This window comes from Falco naumanni, chromosome 1 (genome assembly GCF_017639655.2).
Source record: "Falco naumanni isolate bFalNau1 chromosome 1, bFalNau1.pat, whole genome shotgun sequence".
Classification (NCBI taxonomy): domain Eukaryota; kingdom Metazoa; phylum Chordata; class Aves; order Falconiformes; family Falconidae; genus Falco; species Falco naumanni.
In genome coordinates this window covers 66,392,114-66,413,853 of record NC_054054.1, presented here as the reverse complement: position 1 = coordinate 66,413,853, position 21,740 = coordinate 66,392,114, and the positions used below count along the sequence as shown (strand labels likewise).

Below are 21,740 nucleotides of genomic sequence, written 5' to 3'. Positions count from 1 at the left end.
TTTCCCATTTTGCTCCAATAGAAATGCGAAGTTGAGTGTCAGCTTTGCGTATTTTATTTTTGGCCGATTTGAGTTTTTCCAGTTCATAGTTCATTGCATGCTTGGAATAGAGAGGGTCATTATAAATCCTTCTACACAACGAACTTTAAGTAGACAGCTGAAAATAAAATGTACTACTTGTAAACACACAAAAAAATACAAGCTTTTTTTGTTTCAAGTGAGCACTGATTCCAGATAGATTATCTTCTGTATCTACCTCTTTCACCTCTGTCTCTGTCCCGGTCACAAATCCTCTCTCTCTCCCTTTCCCGATCACGGCCTCTGTCACGTTCTCTGTCTCTTCTATTATCTCTAGGACGGTCCCGTTCCCGCTCTCGGTCCCTCTCCCGAGGCCTGCTTCTCCGACCGCTGACAACTGCTTGTGTGCGGCGAAGAAAGTCGTCTACTCTCATGTCATAGTCGTGCTGTGTTGAAAGGACAGCTCTATTTATTTTCTTTCCCAGATTAAAATCCCCTCCCTTCCCTTATCCATAGGATTGGCCGTAAGTCTTGGGAAAGCCCAGTATTTAAAAAGTAATATGAAAAAAAAAAAATTATGTCCAGCATCCATAAGCACAAGTTTCATGTTTCATCTTCAGGGTAGCACCACGTCTGTGCTTCCACTATGCAGATGCTGGGGTTCAAATGCCAGATCTCAGCAAAAGACCTGAAAACTAAGCAGCCTTCAAAGCCAGCTAAGAGAAATTATTTAACAATCTGCCCTGTTTTTTGAAGTGACCGTAAAAGTTTTAAACCACACACTTTTCTGCCGATAACTTGTTGTGCACGAGCGCAAGCAATGTTACTGGTATGTCCTCATTCAAATTGGGCTTCAGCATTAAGTTTCAGAGCTAGACCGCTGAAAGCAGTTTTAAGCACACGCTTCAATTTATAACTATGTTCTGAGAATTCTACACTTCTATGTCACCTGAGAGAGAGAGGCTTTTCAAATATGCTGGAAGTCTCTACTCAATCCACATAACTGGTCTTTCCAAGGAAAACTAATACAGGTCTTAACAATTCAGTTTATCAAAGTCAACAAATCTCAGGTTAGGCTACATCTGAAGCTCAAATTCTTACTCTGTCTCTGGTGGACACTTACTACTCGTTTGTCTCTGTATCTTGCTTCATGTGGTACAGGATGATGTCCTGAGTAGGGAGGGTGAGCTTGAGGTGGAGGTGCATGGTGCTGATAGTAAGGATGGTGTGGTGGCTGCTCCATACCTGGGTAAGGTGGCTAAAAGAAAGTTATAGGAAGTTTGTTGAGTGTTTCACAACAAAGGAAAGCACACAAGGCTGAGTGCTGGGAATTAAGGACAGAGGTTACTGTCATTCAGATGGAAAACACAACATCTAAATATGTCTGATCACAGCCTCCTAACTGAATGGCAGTCTATTTTCCATTAAGTCACATGCTTTACTAGTTATCTACCACTGCTTTTTCAGAAGTTTGGCTAACATCCCCCCCTCCCGCAACATTCATTCTTTCCGTATCTGCCTCAAAGTGATACTGCACATAAAAATTCTGCTACTTTAATGTTTGCGTTATTTTTTTTAATCTATGCATATGGAATGTGACTTTTGTCCAAACCAATGAGCTTTTACAGAAATTGGTCTTTTCAGTGCCATTCCTTATGAATATATTCTTATTTTAACTGAACACACTTACTCTGCAAGACAAGTTATTTGACAAAAGACTAGCAGATGGCTTCTTTTTGAAAAAAACAAACAAACAAACAAAAAAAAAACCTCTTGGCTGTTCCGTTTAATTTTTTCAATCAGCAAGGCCTTTCTTTTCCGTATTACCAAAGCATCTTTGCTGGCATTGTTGTCACAAAATATGTAGGTGGAAGTGCTGGATTTCAGGATGACTACTTGGACAGCATGCACAATGGGGAAGGGGGGGGGGGGGGAATATGGGAGTTTCTGGAGGCTTAGCTGTGTTTGAAAAACCATTTTCACCCCAGTCTGACAACTTTGTTCACTTCCTTCAGTTATGACAAACCAGAGCTGTGTTTTCAGCTGAGAAAAATGAGAGGCTTGAATAGCATTTCTGTATCTGGTGCTGCCTTTTGCTCATTCGCAGTACAAACAAGAGCCAAAAGACTCATTACAGTTACCCAAAATCAGGACCTGCAGGGCCAGAATTACTAAATATAACCAAAATAAATAGTTATAGTGACTATTCCTCCTGACATGTTGGCAAAACCACAGCTATAGAAGTGAACTATCAGTTAATTTCCATGTATGTAGCCATAGATACGTGCAGTCATACATATACTCATCTGACTAGGAAAAATGTGCATTTCAGTGGAGGCTGCAATACAGCAAGACTTATTTTGATTACATTATGCAGTACATTCTGCTATTTTCCTGCATGCTTCACTGCGATAGCCAAAAGCAAGCCACTGTGCAACACTACAGAGCATGCTAGTCCATTCCATGAGCCTCTGCAGCAAGTCCACCTCTTTAATGCATTTGCTGTTTGAAAGAAAGTCAATTACTATGAATATTTAGTGGAATACAAAATTGCATCACACCCTCTTGTGTAGGCTAAAGAAGGGTTCTGCTATGTCCTTACAGATTTGTTTCTTGTAGGTTCAAACCAAGCCAGATTCCTGCTGCCAAACTGCTTACTAGAATGCTGGAGTATTGCCGAGAGTCAAGTAAAGTACAAACTACTTGATATAAATTGTTTTTTACATATTTACAGCAAAGATACATTTTAGGAAAAAGGAACTGAGCACACATCAAATATATTGGGCTCCTCTAGAGGGGAACAAAAAAAAGCCATATTCTACAGAGAAAATCTGAATTCAGCGAGACACAAACCATTCCTTGCCATGGTGGTGGTGGTCCCATGTTGTGGAATTCCCTCACGTAATCATTGTAGGACTAAAATGAAAGACAGTAATTACAACATTTTGATGAGTGTTCTTTGGAAGCGCAGAAGCTGAATATAAAAAAATTCCCCAAAGTCCGCATGCACCAACTTACCCCATTCAAAAATACATCTCGTCGAACTCCTGAAAATCGTCTGTTGGGAATAAAAATTTGTAGAACTAAATCCAATTTATCCATACAGACAAGTCACCAGGGCATAAAATGAACAACATGAACACACCTTACCTGTCTACTTCGGGATATCTGGGATCCTTTATATACCCTGTTCGAACATCAAGCAGTATTAATTCAATTTACCATCTCAAGTTAACAATCTTAAAAAAAATACACTCATTAGAAACTGTTCACTTTATGCCTGCTGTGAAGTAGTCTACCTGCCACCTCCCTTATTTTCAAAAAAACCCAATTTCTTACAGGAAAATAACATAATGTAGTCACAAAAAATGACACAGTATATCGATAGCAACTTGCACATGGTACAAATATGCAAGGGGGTATCTGTGCAAGTAAGACTTGAATTTTAGTCAAACGAATTGGGAATGCCCACAAATTTGAAGGGTACAGTCTCTTGGCAATCAGCACATGGCTGTTACTACCCATGAACTATATTTTCAGTAGAATGTGTTCATCTGGGGAACCCCTAAGGCTGATTTCCTAAAAGGTCTTGGATACAATGTTACAAAGAAAATTAAAAGCAACTTAAAAAACATCTGGAAAAGCCCCACAGGGCAAAGAATTCTTACAGCTTCAGCAAGTCTGAGGAAGTAAACTTTAGAGAGCTTTAAAGAGCTCAATAAATGGTGCAAAACACCAGGCATGCTTATGCTAATAGAACAATGCTTCCGAGCTTCAGTACAGTCTTGAAAAGCCAGGGAGCAGCAACAACACTTTCTGCATCAAAGAACACATGCTTTGCAGTCAAGCTGGACAGATAAAAGCCAGGTTCTTAAGAAAAGATTTAGAACTCTGCTACTGAAATAATGGAATATGTACTCCTAATAGCAGTGAAGAAGATTCGGTAGATTAAAAGTAGTAATTTCTTAATAATTGCTTTCTGGAGGGAAAAAAAATAAAATAATCTGCACTATTACCAGTGTTGTTGCTGCTGCATTACCACTGCAAACCTTTCCTTCTGGAAAACAACAAAACTCCTTTCTTAAACTCACCATCAGAACCTCTTGAAAAAATGCAGTGAAACTTCCCCCTCCCTTCCTCACGTCAAAGTTGTAAAACCAAAAAATTCTCTCTGAAAACATAACTGAATGTCTACAGTCACCTCTAAACAAAGGCTGCAATTCAAGAGCCTCAGCTGACTTTCCTGGTGGAAATTTCTGATAAACATGTTATTTTGACGATTAGTGCCCGTATTAACAAAGCACTTGAGAGGATCACTCACAACAATGCACACAATTCTGAGGCTCTTAAAAGGGCTCAGCCTAGATTAACTGAGCGCTCTCTCTCAAAACCAGCGAAACAGTGTCACTGACTTCTGCAAGCCACAGCACTTAGGACAAGTCTCATTTTCATATCCCAGTGATATCAATATTTTGCTTCTGAATTAATGGGGATATACTAAAAGAGAAAACACTTGTGAATTTGTGCACACAAATCTTCATAGTAAGATATTAACCTGGTCTTTGGTGAAACTCAGGGGGATAGTCAATCCTTGGTTTCTTTCTGCTGTTATGAATATCATAATCTTCTGGTCGACGCCTACACAAATTAGATATCAAAGATTAAACAAGGTTGCTTGGAGCATTTGTCACAGCAGAATACCTCATAGGAATAACTTCAGCTACCCAGGATCCCGACTTAACCATTCTGAATTCCACCTGCTTCAATATGTTCTACAGCTTTAAATTTGAACTTAAATATCAGTAACAGTCCGATTAAATACCCTCCACTGTTACTTTCTGGCTACAGGAGCTTTGGCAGTTAAGGAAGAATTAAGGAAGGAACTCTACCCAACTGTACCTTAATACCAAACAAAGGGTAACAAATTTGTCTAAAACAAACTCGGACTTAGATTTTAACATTACACTTTCCACATTACATTTTGAAACAACCTATCAGATAACAAAAGAATTTATAGAACTAAATACAGTGAAAATAGACGGCAAAATATATACTAGAGTCAGAAGGCATGGGCATTGCTGTATTTGAAAGCTATGGGGTAAAGAATTCTATAAAAGGTCTATTTCCATAACATTTATAAATAAAACTCTGTACGCTTTGTGAAATTTCTTCTTTCACTGTAGCTTTTCTAACTGGGTAGGCCAATGACATTATTTCTAACAATTTCTGTTCTCAGCAATTTACCAGCAATGCGTTGGTGCCTTTTACAGAAATCGGAAGAACACTTAAGCTTCCTAATAATTAAAATAATTGGGACTCCTTTCTATACAAACAGCTCTTTTACGGAAAAGATGTTATCTTTAAGAACTTCACACTCAGGGAGGAAGTCCGATTATAAACCAGTTACATTCCAGTTGCTGTTAGGTTTTATAAAGAACTGGCTGCTAATTTTGTTCCACCAAGGTACATAAATATTAATGGCAGACTCCAATGCTAGGGTAACAGTGTTTCCAAACAAAAAGCAGCTACAAATCCATTCCCTTACCCCCCACCCCAGCAACATAATTCCTTACAAGACAAGAAATTAACACTTTCTTAAATCGCTTAATTACTGTGCAACTTGCTTGCTGAGTAACAAGCTCATGTAGCTTTTAGTTTTATAAGGTCATTTACTCCTCCCCCTTCCCAACTTCAGTCTTTAAAGCCCACCATACCCAGTTACTAAGCTTTTAAAAATGAAAGCAGATTCTTTACTATGAGCAAAAAGCCCAAAAATAAAAGCAGTTGCACCTACAGCAAAATCAGATCAAGGAAAATAAAAGCTGGTGTAAAGAATAAACATACCGCTTTCTTGTAGTTTTGAGAGTGCATTTACGACCGGTATAAAATATGATAGAAACAGTTCATATAGTAGTCCAACTACTGACTTTAAGCTGTAAGCCACATACATAAATGGAGGCCCTGGCAGGCTTGAGAAGGTGTGGTGGTGTTATATGTATAGTTTGCAGTCCATTGCAAAACCTTCACTTGTATATACTTTATTGCACTGGAAACCTCTTAGCTTAACTTCAAAAGCCATCTTGGTGTTCAGTCCTTTATAGCCAAAAATAAGGGGGCGCTGCCAGGTTTCCTCCTACCTACTCGTTACAGTGTCCTTTTTTAAGCTCAAGGAAATGGGGACTCTTGTTGGGTATCTGTACCTACCACAGGATGTTTCCACAAAGAGGAAACTTAACCAAAGGTTTCAGCCCAAACCATACATCAGTCTGTATGCAAGTGGCTACACGGGGAAAAGGTGTTTGGCAGAAGGGCTAATATCAGTTCTTTGCAAAGACTTCTCCAATTCTGTAACAAGTTATACCCCCTTTTTTCTGGAAAATGTTGTTAAGTTCATATAGCAGTGATCAATAACCATGTCGATCCTCTAAAATACTTTAAGTCCACAGGTACTGCCAGCATCTGGAAAGGTTGTATATACAGACACAGCAACAGCCATTCTTTTTGGTTTGTTGCCGGGTCTCCAAGGGCCACTTGATCCCTTTTGGAAAGAACCTACTGTTTTCAGAAGCTCAGCAAGATGTGTGAATTCAGTGGTTACATGTTAGAGAATATTTGGCAATGGGGTTAACACATCACGGTGACACAATTTGAAACAGTCCCAATAATGCTCCTCTTGAATATCAAAATAACTTAAATATTTTATCCTCAAAATGAGGCGGCATCTTCTGCAAAATTCTAAGTGATCCTTATAAAAGTCCCATATTTGATAAGGCTTATCCAGAGACACACCTGAAAGAAAAGGCTTTTACAAGATATTAACACATTTTTAGCATATAAATATTTCCTCCTCTCCGTCTAGCCTGCTCATAATCAAGCCAAGCTTACCTATGGCTAGCATTACATATTGCGTTATCTCAATAAATGAACTAGTCTAAACTAGACAGCATTTTAAGAGCTTTTTTCTGCAAAAGCAAAGATCCCCATTTTCCTCTTGAAAAATGACAGACCGGGGAACCATGTGAAATCCTCAATGAAGCCACAAACTTGTCCATGCAGCTTGATTTGAGGATTTTCTCTCTTCTTTATCGCAGGGAAAGCTTTGACGAATCACATTCCTCCATCACGTTATTCTGATACATGTGCCTATTATCAGTCCAAAGAACGTTTCTAACCTTCCCACGTCCCGAACAGGGTCTCGACGGGATGGACGTCCTCTTGATCGGGGTTGTGAGTGCATTCTTCTCTTGTGCCTCATTTTATGAATGACTTGATACAAGTCAATACTTTCATCAGGAGGGAAGAGAAGACAAAGTTGGGTTCCACAATCCGGCTCAATTTCCTAGAATTAGTTAGAAGTTCAGTAGCGGTTTATAAACTGAAGAAATGAAACTCTCCCCATATACACTAACAACAAACATTTAAAAAAAAAATAAAAGGCACTTTGAAGAGATTTCAGTATCACTAGAGACAGAGCAAAATTCACTTACATTACCTTTCACTCTTTAGGCACTACTTAGAATTTTCATAAAATAGTCCAACACTTGGGGCAACCATATCTTCCCATGAGACATACAGGCCACATCACTGTTTTGCTACAAAATCAGAGGACTTTTTTTTCATCACAAAGAAAATGATCACCTATTACAGAGAGAAAAGTGACATACGTAGGAAAAAATTCCATCCCAGCTTCACATATAGAGCCAAGGCCTGATGAAGTTGACTATTACCACTCAAAAGTGAGTTCTTCAGTGTATGACAGACAGGTCCAGGAAGACACCAGCTTAATGCTCGATAGCAGTCAAAACAAGCAAATTGTGTGTTCAAGATTATTGGGAAAGGAACACAGTAAGAGAAAGTCATTATACCACACTGAAAGTCCATGTTCCACCCACACCTTAGATATTGGGTGCAGTTCTGAACCCTGCATCTCAAAAAACAGGGGGACAGTAGAAATGGGAAAACTTCAAAGGAGGGCACCAAGGATAACTGAATGAGCATAACAATTCCTACATGCAATGACTGAGCAGGTTGGGCCTCTCCAGCCTAGAATAAAAGGGGAATATGTGGGGTATGTGGGACAAGATGGATACAACAGGAGCATCTGACACCACAAATTGTTTGGAGGAGAGGACAGATCAACTCATTGCCTCCCTCTTCCGATACAAGAGCATGGGATCATCAAAGGAAGCTAGCAGGAGCCAGGTGCAAAACAATCCAAAAAAGTACTTTTTCAATCTGGTGACTAGTAGGCCTGTGGAACACCTTCTCAAAGAACGTCATAAATGCAAGATGATCAGTGTACATGTCCTCAGAAGAGATCCATCCAGGGTTACACAAAATGTAAATGGATAAACAACCACCATTTCAGGAAATAACCCGAGTTGAAAAGTATGGACAGCAAGCATCAGACAATGCTTGCCCAGTACCTAACAGTACAGCAATTTTATGAGAAAAAGATGAAACCCATGTTTAGATTGCAACTCTGTAGCACAGTGGACAAAACATTAAAAAATTATTTCCTTGACCATGTAACAGAAACAAAATTAACTAAAATCCTGGTGGGATTTTTTGGATTTGTTTGCTCGGTTTTTTGTTGTTTTGGGTTTTGGTTTTGTTTTTTTTTTAAAGTCCACATTAAATTAAGAACAAGACCAAAAATACCGTTTTACTTCTGCTACCCAACAAAGCAAATGTGTCTATGGGCAAAATAACACACAGACTCTACATCTTCCATACAGTATGGGAATTATGCAACTCCCATCTTGCCTTAAGAAAGCAGAACCTGTTATTTCAGTCCAGGCTGGGTTATTTGATGACACTGTCAACGTACCTGCACTCTGGTATGTCTGACATGACAAGAGCCACCTCACTTAAATTTTCATTAGCATATACTTTATAATGGTAGAGTCTATGCCCTAAGCAATACAGTACATAAAAAAACCACAAAGCAGAACACAGCTAGAAACACCAGAACTTGTTCTTAAAACCTGATGCCATATAGGTTTGCACACCATACAACACAAGGCATGTTACATTTCAAATCCAAAACATCACATTGCCTTGAAGCATCAAACACTGTTTATCACGAAGATGACAACGGAATTGGCACCATATTATTTTCTGTTTCCTTCTTCCACAACACTAGAAATAAGCCAAGTGCCTCTGTCACAGCACTCTACTGCAAGTAACAACTGATCTAACAAAGATTCCAAATCTTCTGTACACATAAAGCTGAAAGCAAGCACTAGAAGATGTGGGTTATAGAAGAAGAAAAAAATTAACAAACCTGTCCATCGCGTCCAATCTTTACTGGCTTATGTTCATTCCAAGGATTGGTCAGGTGAGCAGACTTAGTGAATGGCAATTCACGCCTAAACATGCAAGTGGCATCATTTACAGTTTTGCCTCCATTTTTTGTTAAAAAAAACATAAATTTAAAAATGCATACAGCAGGACATTACACACAAAATAATCTTGTCACCTTTTGCACTGTCAGGTCTCTGAATGACTGTATTAGTATATACCAAGTATTAGTAATATAAGATTTCACTTTGACTTATTCCAATATTAACTAGTATTGTCCATACTATGACACCCTATCTTAAATTTTTTTGGTCTTTGTATAATGCTTGCTTATTATCTCAACATCTCAATATGTTGACCAGTCTTTACGTGAAGTGGTAGCTCATGGCACCTACTGAAAGAAATCTCTGAACATCTGACCTAACTATGAAGCTAGAACTGCCCTGAGCTGAGGTGGGAGTCAGGAACTTCCAGAGGACCTGTCCAACCTAGATTTTTCTCTAATTCAAAGTCTTACCTTCCCTGTATTTAGTTTTTCTGGTAACCCAAAGGACTTGTACAACCACTCAATGTATCTCACATGACTGACACAGCTTTTTTTTCTTAACAGAGGTTTAAAACCTTTCCTGTAAGACATACTCAAGTTAAATTAATGAATGTTGCTCACCACCTGTACATTATGCAAAATACCTGTACTATTTCATATGTTATTTTAGACCAGTAGCATTTTCTTTGTTCAGTCAGATGCCAAGATGCTGGTTGAAGACAGAGCAATCCTTACAGGATTTCCCCCCCCTTTTATCCACAGACATCTATTCAAGTGAGCAATTGAAAAAAAGAAATAGTTTCTATAGTGCATGCCAGGTACAGACTTGAGTCCCAAGCTCAGTAACATGGAAGCATGTGTCTGAGGAAATTGGAAGACAATCAAGTTTTCAAAAGGATGTTGTCAGTACTCCAGTAATAAGCAGAAATGGTATTATAAATGCCTTGTTACTAAACAGCAACATAAACGAACAATTATTTACCTGCAAATCCAGTCAATTTTAAAGACTCCTCCCAACATTTTTGCATTCATTCCTGCAGGCAGCACCCAGTGTATAGGCGATCCTCCATGATGGGACTCTGAAGACAGTCTGGCAAATCCTAAAGGATTTCACATGAATTGTGACGAAGACACAACAGAAAAGCTATTGCACATAAAACTCACTTTCACTTACCTTGATAATAGCTCACTTTCCCTTACCTTGGAATTTGCCACTTTCTCTTACAGAAAATATCAAAATAACACTCCTCGCTGATCTAAATGCAGCATTAAGCTTCTTTTCATTCACTGGAAGTGTCGACCATACTCCCTAAAACAAAACAATCCCCACACCCCACCACCAAAATATATGAGCTTATCTCAAGTGATTTAGCTAATAGAAGTATATAGTGTAGATAAGGAAAACAAGACTAATCTAGTGTTCTGGGATAGAAGAAAATGGAAAAAGAAAGGTATTGCTAAATTCAGTTCCCTCAGAAAGTATTTTTAGCTTACCCCATAAAAATAATTGAAAAGCCAGCGTTTTAAAAGTTTTATTTATATTGCAGATGCATTTAGACTGTCTATAAGGTTTAATTTGTAATTATAATGATGGACAAAATATATGAAAAAATTTGCCTTTAGTATTATCTATGTGTGTGTTAGCTGACTTTGGGAGTTCATGTATTATATAATACACGCAAACTATGAAACCAACAGCAATATATATACTGAAAGGTGGGCAGGTAGACTTCAGTAACCTTAGCATGACACATTTGTTCAGGACGGCTTGCAGACTTTAACACTCTTTCAGAGAAAGGTCAGAAACATGAAATACACCAGACCAACATTTTAAATTGGCAAGACAACTCAAACCAGCTTGTTCAGCCTCCCACATGCCCACCTACGAATTCCTACCTTTTCCCTTTCACCAGCCGTTGTGCAGCCATGCACAATAAACCCCAATCTATTTTAAGGTACCAGCTGAGCTCAGCTATAGAAGACCAGTTTGCTGTATTACTTTTCAGTCACATCAATCTGTTCTCTAAGCAAAATCAGAGGAGAAGCTTATGCTGGTTTAGTAAGTCCAAACTTCAGTCTCAGAGTAGGATCTACCAAAGAAAATGTTCCTCCCCTTCCTTTTTTATCGAAGGTATGTTCTCATGTCCTGCTCTATGCTCAGATTAGTGCTTGCCTGACTCTGACAATTCATTAGGGTCCCCAGAGAACTATTTGGATATTTTACTAGCTTTCAGTCAGACGTACATTGCTTTAGGCTGCTTGTGAAGCCCTGCTGTGAACTACAACAATTTATTACATTGGCACCACAAAAGCCAGTTTCATGAAAGCGCAGTGGCAAAGCACTGATGCCTATACACTGAGAAACAAAGGACAGAAAGGAATATACTCCTCTGAAGAGCTAAAGCAAACACCAGTCAGAATGGTGCTCACTGAACAGACCAGACCCAAAGCTGGAAGCCAATCCTGTCCAGGAATTTTAAGATTCATTTAATAGTTTTAATGCTAACCTATTTTAAAAATCTTCATTAACAGACTCATCCACTCTGTGTATTGTGTAACAGCCAATCAGCTATTTTCTCTACAAGTTGTTCCAAATAACGCATACAAATACAAAACCAACAGAGCGGCCCAGCACCATTCCTCAGCAGTTGATGTCCAGTGGACTGGAATCCTCCTCAAAAAACTCCCTTACACCAGCACTGCCAGGCATACATTTCTGCAATAAGGTTTCAGATCTCTGAATCAATTGAAAAAAAATTACTCTTACATCATTAGATAAAAGCCAAAACAAAAACAACCTTCTGAATCTTCTTACAGCATAGCAATATGAACACCGGTGCTGATGAAAGGGAGAAAATAGCCATCACAGCATGCCCAATGGAAGCTGGCTTGGGACATTATCAAACAGACCTTGAGGCCCCTTTTTAACCCTACTTTTTCTAGGCCACCAGTCACTTATCAAGCTAACTTTCCTAGGTTGCAGTGGAACCAGAATAGCTACTCTTGAAGAATCAAGGAGCTTTCATCCTTGCCTCTACCAAGATGTGAGTGATGGAGAAAAGAATACACCTATCTATATGCTTTTCTGTAATAGGGTGAGTGTGTTTGAAAAGACAAAGTGATCAGTTCGAAGAAAAGTCAACATACCTTTGCTTTAGCAAGCGATACGTTTTCATGGTTATTACTCTTGATGAGAAAGAATCTTGCATCTTGGAGAATGTATTTAAGTTTACTTGTTTGGTCTGAAAAAACAAAGTGTCAAATAAGCAGACCTGTAAATATTTACAGTTGTCAAAAATGTTGCTTTGACTGTAGATAGTTGTTTCCTTCAAACTACACCATATCCCACCCAGTTCCTACCTATGTATTACCACAGTCGACCACCCAACTTGAAACTTGAAGTCTAAGCTGTAGAGCACAAAATGCCAGGGGAAACCAAACCAAAACTAAAACTTAGATATTCAGGTAAAGAAAAAATAAAATAAAATCAGCATGATTCAGTGATGTTCCGATATATAAGACTTACTTCCATGCTTAAGAATCTTAGGATAAATACTAGGTAACATTCATATCAGTGTAAGTCATCCAATACAGAATGCTGAAATGTTCCTCTTCAAATGTAAGCATTTTATTTTTTTCTTTGCTGCCTCTGGAAGGAGCAAAGTGACTGAACTTCTTGCATATCACTCAACACATGCAAAAGTAGCTCAAGATTCACTTGTTATGCTCAGAACAATTATGCACAAACTGATTTATATCGGAACATTACTACTTACAGGTAATTTAATGAACAAAGACAATGGCTTGCTATGGGGCATGCATTAAAAATTCAAATTTAAATGATACCTTTTTGGACAGCACGAACGGAAGATGATAATTTCTCATGCTTCTTTTCTGAACCTGTGTTTAGCCAAAGTACATTTGTTCAGATTGAGCCTTAATAGAGATAATATACAATTTCTACAGCCTTGTCACATACAATTTTCATTCATGACAAATTATGCTTTCTGGCGCGCACCCACACACACAAAAAATACTATTCAATGTGCACGAGTGTTTTGTTTTGGGTTTTTTTTTTTTTTGTTTTATTTTTGGGTTGTTTGGTTTGGGTTTGTCTTTTTAAAATAGTATTTGAACAATTTCCTACTCAGAAAACTAGTCACTGAATCATCATCTTCCAAGTTTAAAAAAAAGGTGAAAATTCCACTTAAGCAACAGAATAGCATTAAAGTAACAAGAAAGCCTACTTCCCCCCAAAGGTATCCACACACAACATGCCAGAAGTCAATACCAAATTATACAAAGCTACATACCCCATAAATCTCTACAGCCAGTTACATATATTTTAGATTACACATTAAGATTTGATGCAAGTCAGGATGACAAGTGATAAAAGGAAAGAATACCTGCATAAGATTCTGACGCAGAACTTCCACTTCTGTCAAAAACAATCGGAGATATACCTCTAGCTCTCTTCCTCTCCTTCTTTTTCTCATCTAAAAAACCCCCATAAGAAATAAAAGCAGTATTTTAAGCAAATTGGCAAGCAAAACAGATAAAAAGTACTGAGACAGGAAAATAAACATCTATAATAGTGAAGTTAGCATTTGGCTTGCAAGCAAAAATTGTAGTTGCTGTCCCAAAGCTATCATGCACAAAAGCAGCAAATGCTAACTTCTCAACCTCTTCATTCACAAAGGGAAGACAGATGCCACAAATCTAGCAATTCTCTGCAAAGTTCAGAGAAAGAATTTATCCCCCAAGTATTTTAGTAAGGGTGGTTTAGCTCTTCTCTTCAGCCTTCAGCCAAATTTGCAACACAGAGCAGAAAACTGTGTTGCAATAGTGATACAGACTCATTCACTCAGAGCTTAACAAAATGGCAAGAGGTATGAAAACAAAACACTGTGGCACACAGGCAATTCTTTCCACTCTTAAAAGTGTCACATTATACTACAGAGCTTTTTATAACAATTATTGCAGCTTCCCTTGTCTTTAGGTTACACCTTTCTGTTCTCTAATTCCAAACAGCAGAGCGGAGCTAAAAAAGGCATTTAAGCAGGATGACCACCTATGAAGCCTTCAGATAAGAAGATACACAACAGGAACCTTAACAGGATTGCTAGCCGCCCTCTCCAAAAACAGAGACAACAAAACAACACACACACCCCAAACCCCACCCCACTCAACAAAGAGCTAAACACAAAAGCATTTACATCATTAACACTTCACATCTGTATGTTAGGACCCATTATAATATACAACTGCAAAACATTTTTTCTCATTTCTGGTTAAAACATTTTTCTCTTTCTAACTTTACCCTAACAGCTAATCATTTCAACTTAAGTTTAGATTTCTTATGCTGAAGTCAGCTACTATTTAAGATTTAACTATCCTTCCCTGGGGAGATGGTACTTTTACTACACCATCCTATCTGGTCACTCACCTAAATGAATACAGAACAGTTTAACACCAAATGAATTGTATGAGAAACTAAGCGATTAGATACCTAAAAAACCACTAATTCTAATGTTTCAAAACACTGAACAGCAAGGCCAAAGCAATCAAGGACAATATGAATCCTCAGCATGGTAACCCTAATATTCACACATTTTAGTGTAAGGAAATACCACTTCCCAGTACATTTTCTCTTTTCCTATGGTATTTCATAGTTAACATCTTACTGACTTGTGCTACTAAGGCTTACTTTTGACACAGTCAGGAAGTGATTATTTTTAAAAGCAGCCAAACTTTCAAGGCAAGGTATTTCAGATTAGCAAGCTAGATGTTATCTACCTGATGCATCTGAACCAGACCCGGATCTGACTGATCCATCCGTGAAAGAGGCAGATTCAGAATCAGAATCACTGGCTTCACTTCGTGTGTCATAGTCGTTTCCTTCCTTCTGATCTCTCTCATCCTGTTCATACTCTTCTTCATCCTCCTCCCCATCTTCTTCCACCTCTTCGTCCTCCTCCCCTTCATCATCTTCCTCTTCTTCCATTCCTTCCTCCTCATTCTCTGTATTGCCTTGTTCAGAGGAACCACTACTTCCAGTCTCATGATCCGAACAATATTCCTCAGAATTCACCTCTTCTTTAGAAGAATGGCTGGATCTGCTTGGTCTTCTATCCACATCATGCCTGATTCTCTGATGTTTAAAGAAAAAGTGAATCAGCAGTCATATAACATTGTCATGATGCACACACAGTCCTAAGAGAACGTGCCTTATAAAAGTCTCATATAATTGCTTTATTTATAAGGCAGCAAGAATATTTAATACCTCTGAACCATCTGGTGTAGAAGACTTTGCCCTTCTGTCAATATCCCTCTTCCTCATGCAAGTTTTTTCTGGTTGTCCTTTATAAGGTTCCCTGGAACTGCTTGACATGCGCATCTTTCGATCACCATCTGGGCGCTTGTTTCTATCAGACCTCTGATACTCCTCATTCTTGTATTCTGATACTGGTTTTCCTTTCGTACTTGCTATTCTCTTGTTATTGCTAACTGATGAACTAGGAGGCTTTGGCATCATCTGCCTCGATGAATGCACAGAAGGTTTTTGTCTCTTGCTTTCAGCGTTTTCCATCCTGTCAGTTTTTCTTTTTGATCCTTAAATAGAAAGAGACATCAAGTTCAATGTTATTTTGTACATTAAACCAAAAACTGTGTAGAGGCTCCTGCTTTCTCTGGGTGATTTCCCTGTTGCAGTCATAGGTAGCACCTTCCAGTTGTAGACTTTGCAACAACACTCAAAACTGCTCCTTAGGAACAGCTTGTGTTCCCAAACAGGTTATATTACTTTAAAAGAGCAATCCTTTAGACTTTGGTAGGTGTTTTCTAAATTGTATATATGGGATTGGACTAAAGCCAAATCAAGACCTGAGCTGGAATCAGACTTTGGGACTCCCCCTTGTTGCATTTCACTTCACCAAACCAAAAAGGACAGTCATTTTCTAACAGCAAATGAATTCACAGGCCAGACTCAGCAACTGCTTTTGAGACAAAAGGAAACCCAGTTAACTTTTTGTTTGGAAGGTCAGGTAAAAAAAGCAGCTGTCCATGAAATAAAGACTTTTGGAACACTTTCACTCTTTGACTCAGGTTATAAAATTCACTATTGCAAAAACTTATAACTATAACAAGAAAGATGGTTTTTAGCATTTACATTCCTGCAGGATATCCACTACTAAAAGTCACCTACCCTTTTTCTCACTTTTATCTTGTTCGCTGTCAGGGTTATACAACTCATCATCTTGGTCAGGAGCATCAGTCAAAATGTCATCTAGAACATTCAGCTCACCATCTGAAAAGAGAACAGTTAAAAACAACTATTAAAAGTCTGGATATGTAAACTACAGTAAAACTAGTACTTACAAACCCAAATATTTCCTTTAGGGTTACAGATCTGTCACAAGGCAAAAATTAACAACATCTTGATTTATTTCCACAATTTTGGAGGGAAGGATACAGCAAAGCCAGTAAAAGAATTAAAATACACATCACAAGATGCACTTAGGCCTCTGAGTAAGGTCCAAGTTGGCCCCTCATGTTAGACAAGCTTTGCAGGAAAGCTGACCTACAAGTAAAAGCTTAACAAAAAAAGCCTGTATAAAATTTGAGAAAAAGGAGACTAGGAGACAGTCTGAGTGCCATAAGCAAACAGGAGGGACATCTCTCAAAATCCCAAGGTACTTGTGCCTTAAATTATCTCCCCTCCTCGCCCGCTATTTTTGTTTCATTGCTGTGTTAGGAGCAGGAGTTTTGCAGTTCACCCACAAGTAGAAAAAATGCAACAGGGCAAGTTAACAACAAGAACATAAGCTAGGTCAACCCCACTGAAGAAGGAGAAAGTACTACTTATTTGCTGCATAATTAATTCTGAGCTGCTCTGAGAAACACAGCCACAGCTAATTCGTCTTGATTAAAAGGGCAAAAGTTTAAGAAAATTCATGCTGGAAGCAGCAAATGTACCTGGTCACACAACTTTTAAAATTTTCATTGTTTCATTTTGCCTGAAACCAAAGGGTTTATGTAGATATATACAGTGATTCTGGTTGAAGAAGTATTCACCAGTTTTAAGACAGCAGATCTATATTTCAAGCACTTTAAAAAACTAAGCCTAAGCATGCAAAGGGAAAAATAATAGAAAAGGTATTGATTTTGGAATCTCATCTTTCTTCTCCTAAACTCTGGAATTCTTAGCTCTTTCCATTTTATATAACTATGACTGATTCTCTTTTATGTGTTCAGGAAAAGGAAAGCAGAGCAAACTTCAAGGATTCAGCTAGTTGACAGAATCGGTAGAAGATGCATTGTACAATGCTATAAAGCAGCAGGTAAGAACTCCCGTGCTGAACAAAATTGAGGTAAGGCTGCAAACAAAAGTCTTCCCAGGTTTGGCAACTTGTCTATCCCACATTCTTGAGCTGTGCCACATGAGAAGTTTTAAAGTCTGATATTAAACAAGACACAATCTGCACCAGAAAAAAAGTATTATAATTTTATCTCTGCTATATACTACTGAATCGGGATTCAGGATGTGTGCTAGCTTTCCTGTTGGCATTTATCCACATTTTCTGTGGTAGGGGGAATGCAGAATTGGTCCCTGAACTGCACAACTGCTATAGCTGATGCAAAAGAACTGGTGCAGAGAGAGGTGGATCAAGCCTTTCCCTGGCAGTTTACAGTTAGGGGGGCATTAAAATATAACACAAATCTGCATCGTAATTCTCTTGGGAACAGTCCTTTATGTTTGTAGGTACCTACACATCCACGGTAAATATTCATGCTGTTACTGATGAGATATGCAAGAGTCAAGATTCGTGGCTGTGCAACTGCTAAGCATGGGCTGCTATTTCCTGTTGCATTCTGCTTCCTTACGGAAGACTAGGCAAGTTCAGAACACAAGATTTTTTTACTGGAAACTAATGAAAAAGAGATGCACTATGCTTAGAATATTAAGCATATTACCCATGTCAGACCACACACATGGAATCTTAGCTTTCTTTCCCCTTTTGGTGAGGCAACAGCACGCTTGAGTAAACTACATTTAACCTAGCTACTGCAGTAGCATTCAGAGGCACTAAAAGACTCAGCTGGTTCAGAAATAAATGAAAAGGAAAATTTAATGGAATAAGAGTATCTGACACATACTCTTTGACAAATCCCTTCCAGGTTAGGCGGGCCTGATTTATAGTTGGAACCTTAAACAAGTCCGCAAAGACAGGAGGTCGATGAGTTCCCCCCCCCCCCCCCAACCCCCTTCTGCAGATAGATCTATCACACTTCTGTAAAAATAAATTTCCAGATTTATTTAGCAGCCTGGTGATGCAAACAGGGCAATATGAACACACAATTCCCAGCTCCCATGTGCATCAGTTATACTGCTCAACTGACTTCTACAAGATTATTCCACTCACTGAACTGTCACTGTTAGCATTCAACCTGATGAGCTAGATTATCTCAGACAGATAAAGATACACATCAAGAAAAGGACAAAAAAAGAAACAGAAAAATGGTGGCAGACAGATAAAGATACACATCAAGAAAAGGACAAAAAAAGAAACAGAAAAATGGTGGCAGACAGATTTCTTACAGTTCATCACTGCTGAAGGGAGAAAGTCCAAACGAGTCCTTTTCATTACAGACACTTCCAACTGGGCTCTCCTACAATTCAACTTTTGTTGACTATGGGGTATGTTGGATACTTCAATGAATAAATTTAACTCGCCCTAACCAGCAGGAAAATAACCTGGGGAGGCCTTTTTTCCTCTGCTGGCCTTGAGCATTAGATCTATTCAAGGAAGGGTCCAAGCAAAAATCTGATTTAGCAAACAGGACATTAAGAACAGGCAACTTTGAACTGAAAGGATATATGAGATTTATTTCCACTGCTTTCAAGCAGTGAAATAGCATTTGTCTTCCAAAAAGAGCATAAAATAAGCTTTTTGTTGCATTTACAGTAGAAATAAGTTCTGTTACAAACAAATGTGCATTAATACCTGCTATTCAGTAAGAATCATCCCTTTCATAGAAAAAAAAATGAAAAGTAAATTAAAATGCAAAACATAAAAAAAATTTCTTGTCTGCTACTGATGACCTGACCACTCCCAGTGACTAAAAGGAATAAAACCCCCAAAGAATATAAAAATTCAAGCCTATCTGGATAAATTATTATATTAATAGAAATTTATAAATGATAACAGTAAATGTTTCAATTTCACTGTTCATTCACAGTGGCAGCTCACATCTGTTTCAACACAACCTGATTGTATCCCATCCCACCAGTCTTATAATACTGTTAAGAATCAAACACCAGAAATAATTTTAGTTATCGGTTTAACAAAATCTAGTGGGAATTTTCCATGTGATGTAGTTTAATAAATATTACAGACAGCAAATTTTCACCACTCTAACAAAAACATTTTATGGACATCTATCCTGCAAAAAACTTTACATGAAACGTATTCCACAGAAATCCAAAACAGTGTGAGCCAAACCACAAAACCACAGTGATCCTTTTTTTTATAACACTATTATCTGCACTAACCACCAAACACGAATCTTCTACACCTAAACTTTGTTTTTAGTTCTTTAAACAGACTATTTTGTGAGGACTACCTCATATAACTTCACAGACAACACGTGGATCACTTCAGCTTCCGTGTACAGTGACAGGCAGTTATTAAGAGTTGTGAATGCACATTACCCTGGCAGCGTTCAATTTCTTTAATTCAAACTTATTTAGCCACAGTGTCCAGAAAGCGTAACTGACAGCAAAAAGCCGTGCAAAACCCACCAAAATAATATTCCAACGTCAGCTTCTTCTCACGTCCCTCGGCAGAAAATTCTGCAGAAAATACAGCTAGGAATCCAAGCGGGAATAAAGAAAAGCAGATATTTTCTGCGACAAGATAACCAGCAGTAACTCGGGGCCAATAACGTTGAACTTACGGCCCACGAACTATTGCTATTCCCCCTGCTCAAGTCACCTTGCCCTGAGCCCACCGCTGCCGGGGCCCCCCGTTACAGCACGATGGCCCGATCACCGACAGCACCCCAGGGCACCCCAGGGCGCGCTTCCCCACACACCACGTCTAAAAGCTATAAAAATCGTTCTCGAAGAGGCCCTCCCGGCCCCGCTGCCCCTCCGCTCTCCTCACGGACGTCTCCCAGAGTGAAGGCCCAGCACCAGCAAACAAGCAGGCTTCAGGGAGGGGGGATGGCTCAGGAAAGAGGGGCCCCCGGCCCGAGCCATCCCTCCTTCCCAGGGCCTGTACTGCCCCCACCTCTACCACCAGGTACCTTTTTCCTCCCGGCTATCAGCCGCCATCCCGCCGCCGCCGCGACGCGTCGAGCGCCTAAGATGGAGGCTCCCTCTTCCTGCACGTAACGATTCCCTCTTCCCAGAACGCACCGCTTTGTTTACGCTCCGCGCGTCACGGGGCGCCGCGGGCAGGAGGAGGGGGGAGGGGCGGGGACAGAAAGGAGGGCGCGCGCGCGGCAGGAAAGGGGCGGGGCGCAGGCGCGCGTACAGGCTCCTCGCGCGCGCCGTGCCCGTGCTGCTGGGCGCTGAGGGGAAGCCCGCCATTTTTGTTTGTTGGCGGGATATGTGAGTGGTGTCTGGTGTTACTGTGCGGTTGGCCTGTCTTAGAGCGCGGTTTCCTTTGCTGGGCAAAAAGCTGTAGGGAAGGAAGGAGCTTTCTGCCTTCTCAAAGTGGGGGAAGTGATTTGAAGAATCAGTCAGCAATGTACAGGCGAGTGGAGGTTATCTTTATTCGGCAGCGCTGGGTGCGTGGGGGGATCGCTCCACCAAAGTCATGCATCCCGAGGGGACTTTTCAGTCCCCCCTTTATACAAGCTATTATATACATACCTATTTATTAGTTTTCCAAGAAATTGTTTACATACCCATTACAATTATGAGAATTCATTTACATATCTCATGCCTGCGTGATGTCCTTGAGGAGCTGTCTCTACGCAGACTCTATTCTTTAGTGGCCACGTTTAAAGTCTCCATCTTCTCCACGTTGCACGTACAACAGGAATCTAAGACAAAATGTCCCTTCTAAAGATAACCAATCCAAGGACTTAAGTCTGTGCATCCGCCATGTTGTAATAAGGGTCCTTGGACATTTCCCAACTTTAAATATAGGTGCGTCATCCTTTAGATAAGTGGTACAGTATTCACTATTCAGAAGCCCGCCTCTCTTGGTGTTCGTGTGCTGTTTTGACAGCTACGTGAGGTGCTGGAGCTCTTGTGCACCTTGAGTGGAGCAAAGTAACCATGGCCTCCCTCAGTGTTGGGTATTGCTGGTCCGTGGTTTCCTTTGGCTGGTTTTTGGTTGTTTTTTTTTTCAAGTGAAACTGT

The 21,740-nt window shown here is 39.5% G+C and overlaps 1 protein-coding gene across 9 annotated transcripts in view; it reads right to left on the bottom strand.

Moving 5' to 3' along the window:
• The window catches only part of YTHDC1 (YTH domain containing 1), a 29,188-nt gene extending 8,383 nt beyond the window's left edge, over positions 1 to 20,805 (bottom strand). The window contains exons 1-19 of one of the 9 annotated variants that reach the window (XM_040597204.1): positions 20,675 to 20,804; positions 20,169 to 20,234; positions 16,572 to 16,673; positions 15,651 to 15,979; positions 15,164 to 15,518; positions 13,774 to 13,863; positions 13,214 to 13,267; positions 12,515 to 12,609; positions 10,568 to 10,676; positions 10,350 to 10,467; positions 9,305 to 9,389; positions 7,191 to 7,357; positions 4,574 to 4,656; positions 3,169 to 3,205; positions 3,037 to 3,076; positions 2,872 to 2,934; positions 1,142 to 1,276; positions 257 to 464; positions 32 to 157 (exon numbers count right to left, since the gene is read on the bottom strand). In XM_040597204.1, the coding sequence (XP_040453138.1) occupies positions 132 to 157; positions 257 to 464; positions 1,142 to 1,276; positions 2,872 to 2,934; positions 3,037 to 3,076; positions 3,169 to 3,205; positions 4,574 to 4,656; positions 7,191 to 7,357; positions 9,305 to 9,389; positions 10,350 to 10,467; positions 10,568 to 10,676; positions 12,515 to 12,609; positions 13,214 to 13,267; positions 13,774 to 13,863; positions 15,164 to 15,518; positions 15,651 to 15,979; positions 16,572 to 16,673; positions 20,169 to 20,234; positions 20,675 to 20,702 (2,190 nt within the window). In that variant the 5' untranslated portion in view covers positions 20,703 to 20,804 and the 3' untranslated portion in view covers positions 32 to 131. Of the gene's footprint in view, positions 1 to 31; positions 465 to 1,141; positions 1,277 to 2,871; positions 2,935 to 3,036; positions 3,077 to 3,168; positions 3,206 to 4,573; positions 4,657 to 7,190; positions 7,358 to 9,304; positions 9,390 to 10,345; positions 10,468 to 10,567; positions 10,677 to 12,514; positions 12,610 to 13,213; positions 13,268 to 13,773; positions 13,864 to 15,163; positions 15,519 to 15,650; positions 15,980 to 16,571; positions 16,674 to 20,168; positions 20,235 to 20,674 lie in introns of those variants that run through there. The other 8 variants (XM_040597167.1, XM_040597174.1, XM_040597214.1 and 5 more) reach the window with 8 other exon arrangements.
• Positions 20,806 to 21,740: the final 935 nt, after the last annotated feature.